The following is a 16,023-nucleotide window of genomic DNA, read 5'->3' on the forward strand; positions in this document are numbered from 1 at the left end:
TCATCATAAGTTTGAAGAGGGAGAACTATGTGAAAAAGATCCTCCTCACAATCTTAAAACACTACTAAAAAAGTTATTTTTTACGACACACATTCTAAGACGGTTATGCATAACCGTCTTAGAATGTCACACGGTGGCAATTTTGTAAATAATAAAAGTTATGCGACGATGGTTTTATAAAAACCGTCCTAGAAATTAAGTATTCAAAATATTCAAAGACGGTTTTATTGGAAAATTATCTTTGAAATTTGTGCACCTTCTTAATTATTTTGACGCTCAGAATTGGATTCTCTTTCGTACACCTTTAATTTCTTTGCGCACTCCGACCTCTTCCATGCAGTAGAAGCTTCCATAGACTCCTCCTCCCCCTCAACCCCCACCTCCTTTCCCTCACCCTCAAGTCTTGCACCGTCCTCAACCTCCCCCTCCTTGCCACCTTCCTCCACACCCACACCGCCAAGTCCTCCATCCTCCGTAACCCCTTTGTCTCCTCCACTTTCCTCCGCATCTACGGCACCTGCCTCTCCATCCCCTTCACCCACCAACTCTTCCTCCAAACCCCACCGCCGCATCGAAATGTCATCATTTGGAACGCCATCATCTCCCTCCACGCGCACAACAAAAGGAGGGGGTGAAGTTGGTGTTGCAATATTCGAGGGCAGCGAGGATGGTATTGTTGTTGTCTCCAGGGGGTGGTGGCAAGTTTGGCGGTGTCGCCGATGAGAACGAGGTCGGAGTCTAGGTAGATGATTTTGAGGATGCGGGAGGGGAGGAGGTTGGTGAGGTAGTTGCGAACGTAGTTGAGGGGGCACCGCAGTCCAGGGCGGAGCGGATGGAGGTGGAGATGAGGTCGGAGACGGCGATGATGGCGTCAAAGGGATGGATTTGGAATTTGAGTTAGGGGAAGGAGTTGGAGAGGGTGCGGTTGAGGAGGGAGGAGGAGGTGGCGGTTGAGAAAGCAACAATAAAGTCAACAAATGAGCTGCATTTAGATCCCAAAGATTCATTGTTTTTAATAGGAGGCTTTGATTGAAAATCATTGTTAGCAACTATGGATTTGTATTTTACTTCTCAGAATGTGATCACATCTCTTAAGCCTATGAGCTTAGTTCGTTCATATGCTTTAGTTGTGTGGTTGAATGGTGAAATTTATGTTTTTGGTGGTGGAAATGGTTATGTTTGGTATGACACAGGTATGAGATCTAGTTCTGCTTTTCAAATAATTATATTTTGGAATGAGATGAAGCTTTGTCAACCCTTTTATCTTCTATTTGTGTAGTTGAATCATACAATCCAGTTCATGACAGCTGGACCTTGTGCCGCTCTTTGAACCAGAAGAAAGGACGCTTGTCAGGAGCTGCTCTGAATGACAAACTATTTGTTGTTGGTGGTGGCAATGGAGTTGACAGCTTTTCAGATGTTGAGATGCTTGAGTTAGATATTGGGCGGTGGATCCCTACACACTCAATGCTAGACAAGGTAAAATGGGACAATCAAATGATCAATATTTCAGGTCTTGACTAAGATTTGAGAGGTATAATTATGGGTAAATGCAAAATGACACAGTAAATTATGTGATTTTTTAGGCTTAAGCGTCTAAAGATGTCAATTGGAATTAATATTTCACAACATTTTATCCATTTAAATTTTATTTTTGTCAGTTATTTTTTTTAAAGAGCTAACTTTAAAATTGTTTAGGCCTTTAGGTTAGCTTATATCATGATTTAGTATGTATGTTTGCATCAGGTATTGTTACCGGCCTTATACCTTTAATGTACTTGTCACTTCTAAGATGACCTAAGTCTTTTCTTTCTCACATGGCAGAATAAATTATGTAATCATTTAGATAATTTCTTTGAAAAGAATAAAAACTATTTATCTTATTACTTGAATGCTCTTTATATTTCCAGAGATTTGCTCTTGTTGCAGTGGAATTCAATGGTGCAATCTATGCCACTAGCGGATTTGATGGAAATGATTACTTAAGTTAATATTTATAACTTGATTTTGGTTCTAGTTTTTAACTGAATGGTTCAATTTATTTATATAATTAGTTGAAACTTATCATGCAAATATGGCTGATCTAGACTATGATATATATATTTTATATATTAGAGGGTGTTATTTTTTATATGTACCAATGTGAATGACACTTCTACATAACTTTAGGTCTGTTGAAAGATTTGATCCAAGGGATCATTCTTGGACCAAAATACCAAACATCATGAATGTAAAGCGAGGCTGCCATTCATTAGTTGTTCTAAATGAAAAATTGTAAGCTCAACGTCTTTTTTCTCCATAACTGCATTTTATTTTCATTAATGAAGGAGCAATTGATCTTGCTCAAGGATACTGTTGTGAGTGTTTTGCAATGTGTTAATCTTGACCATGCCAACTTAATGTTGTTCCAAAATATTCTGCCCAAATCCCAAGCAATTTGTACACAAGATGATTTTGAAAAGAATGGAGGGAATAATCAGTAAATTTTATAAATCTAAACTTGGTTGTTATTCATTTATGTGTTTGGAAAGTGCTCAACTTATCTTTGAATCATTTTGGACAAAATCATGTCACCATAAACAGGGTAAAATTCTATAAATAAAGTATTGCTATTCTAACCATAGATTTAATGTAACTCTTGTTTCAAATTTTTGTGTGCTTACTGAGACATGTTTCACTTAAAATTCTTGCATTGCATAGGTATGCACTTGGTGGCTTTGATGGTGACAAAATAGTTCCAAGTATTGAAGTGTTTGATCCTCGTCTTGGGGCATGGACGATAGGGGAACCAATGAATCATCGTAGGGGGTATTCTGCTGTTGTAGTTGTCAAGGAATCCATTTATATGATTGGAGGAGTTAAAGTGTGCGAGAACATTGTAGATACGGTGAGTAAATCTATTAATACTATATTTTTCCTTTGAAGAAACATTTAGGACTAGCTTGATAATAACTATCTATCTAAATATATATACATCACAGGTTGAGAATTACTAGGAAGGTTAGGGATGGCAGGAAACTTGCACTACAACAGCTGTTAAAAGGTGTTTCTTGTTAGCTATTGCCTGCAGTCATGAGTGACAAAGGTTCTTCAGTGGTCACATAGACACAAATTTTTGTAAAGTCATAGGATGAGGAGATAATTTTGCATAACTTTGTGTATAAGATATATAACAGGACATCAACATTTTATATGAATTGTTTGGTTATTCCTATAGTTGACCCCATTTTCATTTTTAATCAACTAAAATTTGAAGTTGTTAGTGTTGTTTGTTGTTTTCTATTTTCTAATTCATCATATGAGGTTAATGGTAAAGATGATGTTTTTGGGGCAGGAGGAGTATAGGAGGACGGAGAGGATGGCGGCCATGGAGCCGTGGAGGTAGGTTACGTCCAGTGTCATGGCCACGTGGACTGCCTCGTCTAAACATGTGTTGGTGGGTGAGAGGCGAATGGTGGGACTGCATTTAAAGCTTGAATGGTGTTCACGTTCTACGGAACTAAAGATATTTGGTTGGTTTTGCAATGTTGTTATCCTAGATTTGTTATTTTCTCTCTTGTATATTTTAGTGTTGACATTGTGTAGTATACAGGTATGAGCTTATCAAGATGAATCATTTTAGGGGATTATCACTTGGTATTGTTAAGCTATTCTCTAAGCAGGTATGTCAATTCTTTGCATGACCTTTCTACTTGGTCCTTTTGTTGGTTTTGTTTTCTTGTCATAATCTATTTTCTTAAATTTGTTACAAGATTTTACATGGACTGGCTCTACTAAATTTTTTTCTTCAGTTAGTGTTGCCCAGCTCATTCTGAGAAATTTACATTATTTTTTAAAAAATTTCTATTTTCCCCTTTTCGATATGCTCGTATTATCCAAAAGCTTGGTTTCCCAACCAATTTTTTTTACCAATCTCACCACATGTATGTTTCATCAAATTAATGAATTTTTGAACTCAGGTAAAATACTCAGTTGTGGTTTCTTTCTTGATCTGTCATCAGTAATAGTTCATACTCCATGCTTGTACAAGGACTACAATCTAACTTTCTTAACTTTAACTACAACTATATGGGACCGGTTTAAAATGTCTTATGATTAAACAGAGGCATTGCAATCCTTCTTTGCCTCCTTGTAAGTTGATTTTTGTGCTTCTGTTGGGCTGTCCCCTAATTCTTGAGTGCCACCTTTCACAATTTTCAGCACCTCTTGGAACCAGAGATGACCTTGTGACTAATTTCTCAAAGTTCTTGCCATCAAGAAGAGGCATGTTGGCCGGGAAAGAACTATTAGAGCCTAGAACTCTTGTCATTGTGAAATTCAAGTGAGATATTTATATTAGATCGAGTTTAATTAGTATTCTTAAATATACTATTATAGCATTCATACAAGAATCTTCCTTAGCCTCTTCTCTCCGATGTTGGCCTCGCCAAACAATTAAAGGTATAAAATGACTAACCAAATATATGAGCAAATTTGCTTCACTTAACTTTTCTTGACTTCATCCTGATCATTAGAAAGGGCTTAGAGAATATGTGCTAGTCAATAAATCTTCATTACTGAGAAGAGAATGACTGAAAACAAGAATCTTATTTTTTTTTTAGAATCTAAGTAATAACTAGCTAATGGATGTTGCTTTGGTCATCCCCTATGGAAATTGTGATCTTAAAGCCCTACTGGCTTCTATATGTTACATTCTCAGTTTAGTTACTAAGTTCGCGATTATTAAGTTTTGATAATATAAATAAGCCCAAAAGGCAAAAGTAACAGATTACAAAAACACTTGTTCGGGCAAAGAGATGCCTATTTGTTCTTTTTATTTTTTTGTTACCAGAAGAGATGCCCAACTTGTCACAAAATAAATGCAAGAAAAAAAGGTCGTTGTGAGTAGCTGTTGTGAATCTAAAGAAAGTATATTGGACGTATTGAACTATATCGGTGATGTTATTTTTTGTGTGCTAGTATTGGGCATGTAATGTAATCAACAAGAATATTAGGTTCTCTATACATGTAATTGGATACAGAACTTGAAATTAGATTTTGAATTTAGTTTCATCCATCACTTTGATCTCACAACTGGCATTATAAAAAAGATTAATTTGTTTTTAAGCTTAATTGTATTTTTACTCTTCTATACTACAACTATATGATTTTGATACTTTAATTCTAGTCATGTTTCTTCATCATGATTCCATCTAATAATTAACTTAATTTGTTGACATGACAAACTATAACATGGCATTACAACTAATGACTATGTAGTGTTTGATTACTAATTGGTTCCTTGGGTATTATGCTTTAGGATTTTAAAATTCAGAACATTGTCGGCTCTTGTGATGTCAAGTTCCCCATACGGATGGAGGGCCTTGCATATTACCAGGGTGCTTTCTCAAGTGTAAGTTTTTATTTTTTATTTTTTGGGAAAATAATTCGTAAGGTTGGATTGGTCACTGGTGACTTTTATATCAAAATATTTTTTGTTTTCACAATCAATGTTTGGCTATCTTGATGTTTAGTGGCCACTTATAATTTTAAGGGTGTTTTTTTAGAATTATATAACTTGATATGAAGTAATCTACAAAAAAAAATGTATTGTTTTAAGCACTATGCTGTAAAGTATGGAAAACATTGACTGGTACTGAATTGCAGATGAAAACTGAAACTAATTTCCATGGCAACCAAAAATCAACAAGGTTGTTTTAATGCATTGCCCAATGTTGTAGATACTTCTAGATGGAAAGGCTTTTAGAGTTTTAAAATTTTAAGTGGAGTGAAATGGTTAAACTTCACTAATAGTATTATAATCATGATGTTTGTGTGATGAAGAAAGTATAAATTATCAAAGGGCCATCTTCTATTATGTCTATGCTTGTCTAAATTCTAGAAGTAGAGGAAAATGATGGATTCACCGAGTCTTGCTTATTTGTGGTGGCAATATGATCCAGAGCTGTTTCCAGGGCTAATCTACCATATGAAGCAACCTAAAATAGTCTTGCTTATATTTGTATCTGGAAAAATTGTTCTAACAAGAGCCAAGGTAATATTTTTGCTTATAATCCCCAGCACAATACCCAACACTAAATTTTTGTGTGCATAGTATATATTATTTGTGAGTTAGAACTTTTGAGTAAGTGGTGTATGGTGAAGACATAAACTGGCTTATAAGACTCGCTGGAAAAATAATGCCTGGCCAAATAACTGTCAAATTACTCAACTTTTCCAAAGAAGTGGCAATGCCATTGTCCCAAATGTGAATCTATAACCACCGAAGGGAAGAAAAAATGTACACCAAAATGCACCAAATTCTAAGACAATTGTAGTATGTAGATCCCTCATTCTACACTGCATTAATGAGCTTTGCCTCATTCTATAGTGAGTGCCTATTGTATCCTAGTGGGGTTTGGTTCCTTTAATGTTCCCACCTAGGCCACCTCCTCCCAATGTTTGACATGTATAGAATAGTATAATAGCTTTATTTATTTCCTATTATAAATAATTAAATATAGATATGCATATACTAAAAAAAATACTACTATTTATCTCAGTATCTTTGGGTCCACCAATTTAAACTTGCTAATTATGTGATAAGATTAAACCTCATTTTTCTAGTAGGATGGAGAAGCAATACACACCTCCTTCAAAAAGAGATTTTCACCGAGGATACATTTGATCTGCACAAAGATTCAACGATAGAATATGATCTCAGAGGAAAAACACAAATTCTGATAATTTTTCACGCGTTTGGATTAAGGGAAAATGAGAAGAGAAAAAAACTATATACATGTCTCTTAAAAAAATTGGTTGAGCGTTTAGAAAACAAATATACAATCACACATTTACCTTATTTCATTTAATATCATTTTATTATATTTAAATATTTAATATGATTACATTTTTAATTCAAGTGTTTTATGTAACCAAATATGTGGAGATAAACTTAACTTTTTTTTTCTTTCATAATTCAAATAACCTAAAACATCACCTATATTTTCTTCTCTTCTTACTCGGGTGTGTTTAGGTATAGAATTGATGGTTCCAAGATTATGAAGGTAAAGATTACAACCATCAACTTGACACTTACAGAGGGGGCAACCTGTGGTAATTTAAAAGTTAGTTATTATGTCTTTTTAAATGATCACATATTAATTGGTAATGTTTACTAATTAAATTATTATTTAACGTTGAACATAGTGAAAAAGTTCAATGTTTATTATTCCTAGTTTACCAATAATTTCTCTTCTTTAAAATTGCTAGTTTTATATTCTATTAATTAGTGTTGTTTTATATTTATATCTTAATTATAATGTCTTATAATGAATTAATTATGATTTAATTTATAATATGAGAAGATATATAAATAAAGGAAGAAGAAAAAGAAACAAATAGACAAAGGAATTGAATATGCTATATGGATTTTTTAAAAGGCATTCTAAGACCGTTTTCCAAAAAATCGTCTTAGATTACATTCTAAGACGGTTTTCCATAAAACTGTCTTAGAATCCTAAAATTATTTTAATTTTTTTTGTTTAAAAAAAAAATTCTAAGACAGTTGTATGAAAAAACCGTCTTAAATTGTAAGCATTCTAAAACGGTTTTTTAGAATCCTAAATTTATTTTTATTTTCTTTTAAAAAAAATTATAATCTAAGATAGTTTTTTGAGAACCATCTTAGAATGTAATCATTTGAATATGGTTCTCAAGAGCTCATCTTGAGAACCGTCTTAGAATGTGTTACTTTTCTAAAACGGTTTTTTAATAACCATTGTAGAAAGTAGTGAAAAAAACTCTCTTCTAACTTATTAAAACTTTTTTTTCCAAATCTTATTTTATGAAAATTAGTTGCTTATTTTTGTTAAAAAGCTTAACCCAAATTCCTTAAGGAAAAAAGCTAAAAGAAATTGAATCAAACACATTCTTAGTCTTTTTTTTCTCTCTCTCTAAAAAAATGATCTTTTGATATAAGGAACATGTTTTATAAATGAAATTGTGAATGTTAATAAGAACATAATGATCACTTTAATGAAAGAACATAATAAGATAAAAATAAGTTTTTAGTTTCTATATTTTTGGTCAAACTTAGTTTTAGTTGTAATAAATCGATCAATTTGATCCGTATACTATAAAAAATACATGGATTTAGTCCATGAACACTTATGATTAAGGCACCAAATAGAAACTAAATCCACTTTTTTTAAGTATAGGAACCAAGTTAATCAATTTGAAAATTGAAATCAAATTTGACCGAAAGTACAAGGACTAAAACCATATTTTTCTCTAACTTTAATTACTCTTTGCCAATGTGAGTTGATACAAGTGATTAAGGATTCAGGGTTAATTGTCATATTCTACGTGAATGTGGTCGATAATCTACAATTAATTCTCCTATTCTTTCTAAATGCAGGTTCAATTCTCCTTAATTCCTATAAAATCTTGCTTAGAGGACAATCCATTGTAGGAAAATCCCATGTTGTTCAAGAGTTAGTTAAAGTAACTATGATTTGATAAATTTACTTGTAGTTTAGACTTGTATATTAATTTTTGAGTAGGCCTTTGCTAACAACCCTAACATCTCATTAGCTGAAATATCAACAATCACACTAGAAGGGGGTTGAATAGTGTTTTAATCAAATATTTTTTTTGTGGAAATAATGACTTTTATCACCAATATAAATGGATAGATTTAATAGTGTCGTCCACCAAGTTGAAAAACTAGTTTTGATGAAAAACAAAGTTGGATCGTCCAATAATAATGAAGTAGGATTTTCACAAAGGTTTTTTGGGTAAACACTTCGTGAGAAAATGTGTCAAGATAAGCTTAAAAGAATACTAAATTAAATAGCTTAAAAGATAAGTAGAAACACTTGGTTTCTACTAGTTCACTCAAACAAAGTTACGTCCACTTCTCCTTTACACAATTATGAAGGGTTTCACTAATAAAAAATTTGCTTACAAACAAGTTTTCTATCCTGCCACTCCTAGCTATACAAGTATTCTTTATGCGACTCTTGACACACCTTTAGACTCCCCCTGAATCACAGAACACCCAATTATTGTTTAACCACTAAGTCACTCCTAGCTTTCACAAACAAAAGTTTGAATGAATACAATGATCTAACAACACTCAAAGAGTAGATAAACAATTAAGCTTAAATACAAATAACTTTTTTTAGCAAAGGATGAAAATATTATGTGTTGAGTATGTCATCCACCAATTTATTAGAGCTTCACTTTAGAGAACTTGTACTCATTTTTTACTTGATTATTCTTCATTGTTGATTTTTAGAGCAAGAGACACCTTTTATATACTTTAGAGAAGGATCTGTTACGGGATCAATGTTGAGCCTTAATACGTCTGTTGTCTCACTACTGGAGGTGAAAACACGCATGCTCTGAATGGCGAGGATAGGAATAAAGGTACAGACAAATGCATGTGCTCTTCTCCCACAATGAAAATGACTCTTGAGGAATATTCTGCAAAAAACCTTCTATTCCCTTATATTTTGTCATTTCCTTAAATTTGAAATGTCAGGAATTCAAATAAAGAGAGACGAAATTGAAATTCGTAAAGCGAGAATGTGCACTTCCCTTTGTGGTTAACATTGTCCTTTAGTATCTTGTTGGACATCACTTAAGAGGGTATAAAATAAGTGTATAAGTTATTTTAAGTCTAGTGGATGTTAGTAATAACAGCTCAGTGTGTAAACACTGATTTTCACAATAAGTGGACGTGGTTTATTTAACAATGTGTTGGACTCTAAGTATACCTTAAACAAAAAAAATTTCCACTTAAGAGTGGACACATACTTATGAGAGTTGTAGATGCTAATATAATAATAAGTAATCTCATTTACGAAGTAGGTCATGTTCACTTAATAGCAACTCATTAGTTCATCAATAATTTAAACTTTTGTAAACATCAAAATCCAAAGTATGATAGGTCGTCAAGTGGTTAGTGGATCGTCCAGACCTAACATTAGCGACCTCTCCGATAATATTGGATGTCTTCCATTCTAACACTTTTCATCCATGAAAAAAAACTAGGATTACTCTAGCTTTTCAAATAATTTAAAATTTTGTGTGATCTTATCCTTTACCATTTTGGAACCATGTATAATTATTAAAAATTTTAATTCACCAATTGTTACAAACTTTCTCCTAAAAGGAGGAAATAATGGTCGTACATATTTGAGTAGGTCAGGGTGGAAGAGGAGGAGTGCAAGAGTATGCTGGCTTGTTCATGGAGATCGGGTGACAACATCCAATCAAATTTAAACCGAACAAGAACTAATCTCAACTTATGTGGTAGAGAGAAGTTTGAAAATTTTGGGAAACAGATCAAATAAAGGAGAAAAAAACTCAAGCTTTTGCAAAAAAAAAAAGGAGTTATCTGAGGAGGTTCATCGTGATATTATTCAGATAGAGAGGGAGTAGGACAAGTTGCTTTGGAAATAAGAGATTTTTTGGGAACAACATTCAAGGGCCAATTATTGATTGCAAAATGGGGATTTAAACAATAGCTTTTCCATAAGAATGCTTCCCAAAGAAAAAAGACTAACTCCATTGACCATATCAAGAATGATAATGAAGTCCTTTTTGATGAAGATGAAGATATAGTTGAGGTCCTCACCCAATATTTTGATACTTTGTTCACTTCACCGAACCCCATTGGAGTTAACGAAGTAGTAGGTGCAATTAAGAAGAAAGTTATGGATTGTATGTGAGAAGTCCTCTTGAAAAAGTCATTGAGGAGGAAGTGGTGGTGGCATTAGCCTAAATGCATCCCATAATCCAACATTTTTCTATAAGCAGTTTTGGGAAATAGTGGGTCCTAATGTTTTGGATCAAGTTCTGCATATTTTGAATGAAGAAGGAGACTCTACAGGTATAAATAAAACTCATATGGTTTTGATCCCAAAATAAAAAAATCTTATCCATGCTAGTGATTTTAGGCTTATTTGTTTATGCAATGTCATTTTTAAGCTTTTCACCAAAACCATTGCAAATAGGCTGAAAACAACTTTATCCGATATATTGTGGGGAAGTGTCAAAGTGCCTTTTTCCCAAATAGACTGATCACTGATAATGCCATGATTTTCTTTGAGTGTTTTCATTATATGAAGAAGGACAAAGGTAATAAAGGATACATGGGGCTCAAATTGGACATGTCAAAGGCTTAGGAGAGAGTTGAGTGAGAGTTTTTAAGCCAAGTCCTTCTCACTATGGGTTTTCTTGATTCTTAGGTTGCTCTCATTATCACATGTGTGTCTATTATTTCTTTTTCAATTATGGTAAATGGGAGTCCTCATAGAGTTTTCCACCCTCAGAGGGGTCTTAGACAAGGAGATTCATTATCCTCATATTTGTTTATTCTATGTGTTGAAGCTATCTTTGCTTTACTTATAAAGTCAGTGGAATTAGAGGTAAGGGATAAAAGTGTCCCAATCATATCCCATGATCTCACACTTTTTTTTTTGCATACGACTATTATTTTTGCTGAAGCCTCACAGGAGGAGGCCACACATATCTCTTATATCCTCAAAGCTTATGAGGAAACATTTAGCCAAAGGATTAATTTTAACAAACCTAAGCTTTCTTGTAGCCAAAATATGCATAGTACCAGAGTGAATGACCTTATACAGTTGTTGGGTGTAAAGGCAATGAAAAGTCATAAAGGTATTTGGCTCCCTACTTTCATTGGAAGATCCAAATCTATGGTGTTCAAATTTGTCTGAGATAGAGTATGAAAGAAGCTCAAGGGGTGGAAGAAGATTGCTCTATCTAAGGCAGGAACAGAGGTTTTAATCAAGTTTATTGTTCAATCCATTCCCACATATGTTGTGGGATGTTTCCTGTTACCTCAATCTATTTGTGATGAGATAGAGAGCATGACAACTTGCTTCTTTTGAGGAGGTGATACAGATGAAAAAAAGAATCCATTGGATGATTTGGAAACTGGCAAAACACAAGAAGGAAAGTGGTCTTGGCTTTTGCTATGTTAGAACTTTCACTATTGCCTGACTAGCGATACAATGGTGGAGGATAATGGTTAATGGGAACTCATTGATCACAAGGGTCATTAAAGCATGGTGCTTTCCAAGATTTCAAATATAGGAAGCTACCAAAGGTTTTCGTCCTAGTTACATGTAGAGAAGTGTTATGGAGTCTGAAGGAATATTGGAGAATGGTTGCATGTGGAGAGTTTGCAATGGCAGAAATATCCATGTATTGTGGGATAAGTGGATTCCAAACATCCCTGGTGAACATATTCTTGAAGATGAAGAACAATATGTTAAAGAGGATATGATGGTTCACAAGATTTTTAATGAGGAAGCAGGTTTGTGGAACAATGACTTGCTTGATAATTTGTTTTCTCCCCCACATAGTGACTTGCATCAAAGTAATCCCGAGAACTTTGAGGTTGAAAAATGACTTTTTGTTTTGGAAGTATACCACAAATGGTATTTACACAGTGAAGTCTGGTTATCATGTGGCGAGAATAAGATACCACCCAATGGAATCTTCATCAAGAAACTAGGATGAGGCGAGGTCATCTAGGAGGGTTGGTGCTTCCAAAATGCAAGAACATGGCTTGGAGAGCATGCACCAACATCCTACCAATTTGAACAAATTTGGCTAAGAGGCATGTTAACGTGGAAGAAACAATGCTTTGTGCGTTAGTCATGTGCCCAAAAGTCTAGTGCATCTGGTTCAAGTGCCCTCTGGGACTCAGAATTGAAGTTGGTTGCATATCATCTTTCTAGGACTAGCTCTATAGTCGTAAAAAAGATGCAAATGAAGAAATGGAAGCTACGGTAACCAACTGTTCATAACTTCAGAATTCCAAGTTGTGAGCAAACCTTTAAAAGATGTTTTCAAATATAAGAAGTGAGACACGTAACCAGCATCTTTTCGAAGATCATGTTCAAGAGCTATTTTCATGGAGAGCTCTAGAGGAAGGGACCTACAAGATTAATTTTGATGCTGCAATAAGGAAGAACACAAGTACAAGCCTGGGATGATTGTCAGCAACTCTCAAGGGGAAGTTATGGATGTTGCGACAAAGTTCTTGGAGTCAGAGCTCGGGTCCAAGGTAGTTTTGAATCAAAGAGTTTGAAGACCTTGAAGACTAGTATTAGGATCTTTTAGTCTTAGGATCTTTGGGTTTTAATACTTTTGCAATGCCAAACAAATTTCTAAAGATGTGTCATTTGTATTGGATGTTTTTAGATTAGGCATGTTGAGTGTTTTAGACATAGTTCTCTTTATCCATGCTTAGTGGTTATCAAACATGAGAAGATACATGGATTGATCTTAAAGTTTCTAATAAGCAATAAGTTCAATATTGTGTAATAGATTACCAAGCTTATGTAATGAATTACAAAGTATTAGAACAAGCAATATACTTCTCTTGAAATATTGGCAACTTTTATCGAATTAATTGATTACCAAGTTTTGTAATTGATTACCCAAGATAGTTTCAAAAGAAGAGAGTCTTTGTAGCTCAAAATAATCGAGTACCACATATTGTAATCAATTAGATTGCATTTGGAAACTTAGGAGTTCTCTGTGTTTTGAAATAATCGATTACCACATTTGATAATCGATTATTCCAGAAACCATAGAAGCTTGAGAAACTCTTTGTGAAACGAGATAATTGATTACCCCATTCTATAATCGATTACCAGGTTTCTAGAAATGCAAAACATGAGGGATTTGAATGAATTAATCAATTACCTTATTAGTTAGTCGATTAAATATGTTTTTTCTGTTAAAATTATATATACCCTTACTTTTTCATTCTCATTAGTGACTCTTGATTAGATCTTATCTTTTGAAAATACTTTCTGAGAGCCATTTAAGGGAACCACTCTGCATTTCAACGAAAGGTTCATGATGATCAAGATTCATTCAATCTTCATCATGGTTTGAGCAAGGAAAGAAAGACTTGAAGATATTGTGATTTGCACATTCAAATGTATTTAATCCTATTTTAATTTCTTTCTAGTTTTTAACCCTGATTAGGGTTATCAAGGGTTTATATGAGTTGATAGGGTTTCAACTCTTGTTCTTTCTCTTCTAGGGTTTAAGAGAAGAGCATAATTTTACTGAATTGCTTGTGCATAGTATTTGTACTTAATTCTCTGTTAGTGGAAGTTCTAAAGGGTCTTAGAACAACTGAATGTAGGTTTTTATAAGATTGAACCAATATAAATTCTATGTATGATTCTCTTTTTCTCTAAACCTTTACTTTGATAATCAATCATAGTAATGAGATTGTTGTAAAAGGGCCATATGACAATTGTTCTGAAGTTTATTAAGAGGCAAGGAAACCAAGTTGCACATGCCTTGGCAAACTTAGCTTTTTCTTCTCTTGATAGATGTTAGATTGAAGATGTTCCTAACCAATTGGTCTCTCTTCACTACTACAAAAGTGCTTTTTTAAGACGCGAGTTCTAAGACGGTTGTTAAAAACCGTCTTAGAGTACGGAGCGGTGGCAATTTTGTAATAAAGGAGAAAAATTTTTTCTTTAACGTCGTACATTCTAAGGCGGTTATAGACGACCGTCTTAGAATGTCTTTCGGTGGCAAACTTGTAATTATGAGGAAGTAAGACAACGAAGTTTTTTATGGAAGACCGCCTTTGTATATCATTTTCACTTTTGGTATACCCTAGCTAGCTGAGGAAGAACACTCTTACTTTACTTCTTACCCCGCACACCCTCTCCTCCGTTTTCGCGGTTTCTTCGAAACAAAAACCCCCAAACAGCACAGACAAGAAGAACTCAAATTTTGGACATTGTTATCGACGACACTTCTTTACAAAGTCACAGAGAAAGTTTCTAGCAAACCAAACAGCACAGACAAAGTCATACCGAGGGCACTTAAGCTTTTCCTTTTGTGAGTGTTACTTGAAGGTATGTTCTCCTGCTTTTCTTCCATTTGATTACTTCTAATGTATACTTCTTTGCATGTTGTTCCTTGTTCTGTATCGAACCGATAGTCATTGCTGAAAGGAAAAGCTACCAATTGTGTTGAGGGTTTGGCCATTTGGGGGTTTTAATGTTTCGGAGTTTGAAAACAGAGGTGAAATAAGAGAGTGACACAATCTCAGATGTTAGGGCCATTTGGGGGTCATTCTTTTCCCTTTCGTATGTGCTTTCTCCCTCTCTCAAACGAAGACATTCTGAGGACACAATCTCAGATTCCTTTTCTATTTTTTCAATTACTTTGGTTATACTCATGGTGTTCACCACTGTAATTAGTATACTCATGGTGTTTGCATATTTCTGGTTAATTTCATTTAATAATGGTTTTTGGGTTTTGAATTTCTTGTCTAATTGCTCGGGTGTGCGTGTAGGTTCGTGCTGTTCTGGAGAGAGCTACAGGAGGAGTTGAGAAGGCTTTACTTGGCGTTTGAGCAACAGGTTTGGTTTTTACCGTTCTAAGCATCAGAATATTTGGGTCATGTAGTGAATTAGTTGAATATTTTAATGTTTGTTGGATGTTTCTTAATTTACTAACTAATGGAAACAAAATTGGAACTCATTGAGCTGGAAGGAAATTGATTGGCTTAAGTATAGCTACTTTTTTGCTAGTTAAAATTGCTTTATTGCTTGCTATATTGATTCAGTTTTTTGCTTAGTTAAAAGTTGTTAGGTTATATAGTATTAATTAACATGTGCATCAATCATGAGAGGCATGGATACATAGCAAGGATGTCTATCTTTTTTCAGAAAGTAGAGAAATTAGAAAGTCGAAGCTTAGTTGAACAAGGTCAATGCTGCACTATATTTAATTTCCCCTAACTAACAATGTATAATTGCTAGCTTCTATGGGTTATCTGTCTAAGGGCTGATTATCTGTCTGAAGCTAAAGTAATGTCAGATTTTTCTTAAAATAATCGAAATTTAGTTGCTTTGGGTTATCTTGTTGGTTAGTAAAATTAGAAAAAAGAATGAGCTCAATATTATTGAAGTTAGATTATCCTGTTTATTCATGCTTTCGTTGAAGAAAATTAATTTTGCA

General features: G+C 34.0%; 2 protein-coding genes and 1 long non-coding RNA gene across 3 annotated transcripts; 2 read left to right on the forward strand and 1 right to left on the reverse strand.

Annotated features, from left to right (window-relative positions):
- Nucleotides 1-260: 260 nt before the first annotated feature.
- LOC114398731 (vegetative cell wall protein gp1-like) lies at nt 261-1,007 on the reverse strand. Its single transcript, XM_028360894.1, has one exon. The coding sequence runs from the start codon at nt 1,005-1,007 to the stop codon at nt 261-263; it is 747 nt and encodes a 248-aa protein (XP_028216695.1).
- A 44-nt stretch (nt 1,008-1,051) lies between these two features.
- On the forward strand, nt 1,052-3,105 carry LOC114398732 (kelch-like protein 18). Its single transcript, XM_028360895.1, has 5 exons — nt 1,052-1,193; nt 1,280-1,479; nt 2,328-2,479; nt 2,701-2,887; nt 3,058-3,105. The coding sequence occupies exons 1-5, from the start codon at nt 1,052-1,054 to the stop codon at nt 3,103-3,105; spliced, it is 729 nt and encodes a 242-aa protein (XP_028216696.1).
- A 235-nt stretch (nt 3,106-3,340) lies between these two features.
- On the forward strand, nt 3,341-4,340 carry LOC114400042. Its single transcript, XR_003663891.1, has 3 exons — nt 3,341-3,512; nt 3,593-3,662; nt 4,201-4,340. It is a non-coding gene; the product is annotated as an uncharacterized LOC114400042 (long non-coding RNA).
- Nucleotides 4,341-16,023: the final 11,683 nt, after the last annotated feature.

Source organism: Glycine soja, chromosome 19 (genome assembly GCF_004193775.1).
Source record: "Glycine soja cultivar W05 chromosome 19, ASM419377v2, whole genome shotgun sequence".
In the NCBI taxonomy this organism is placed as follows: Eukaryota; Viridiplantae; Streptophyta; class Magnoliopsida; order Fabales; family Fabaceae; genus Glycine; species Glycine soja.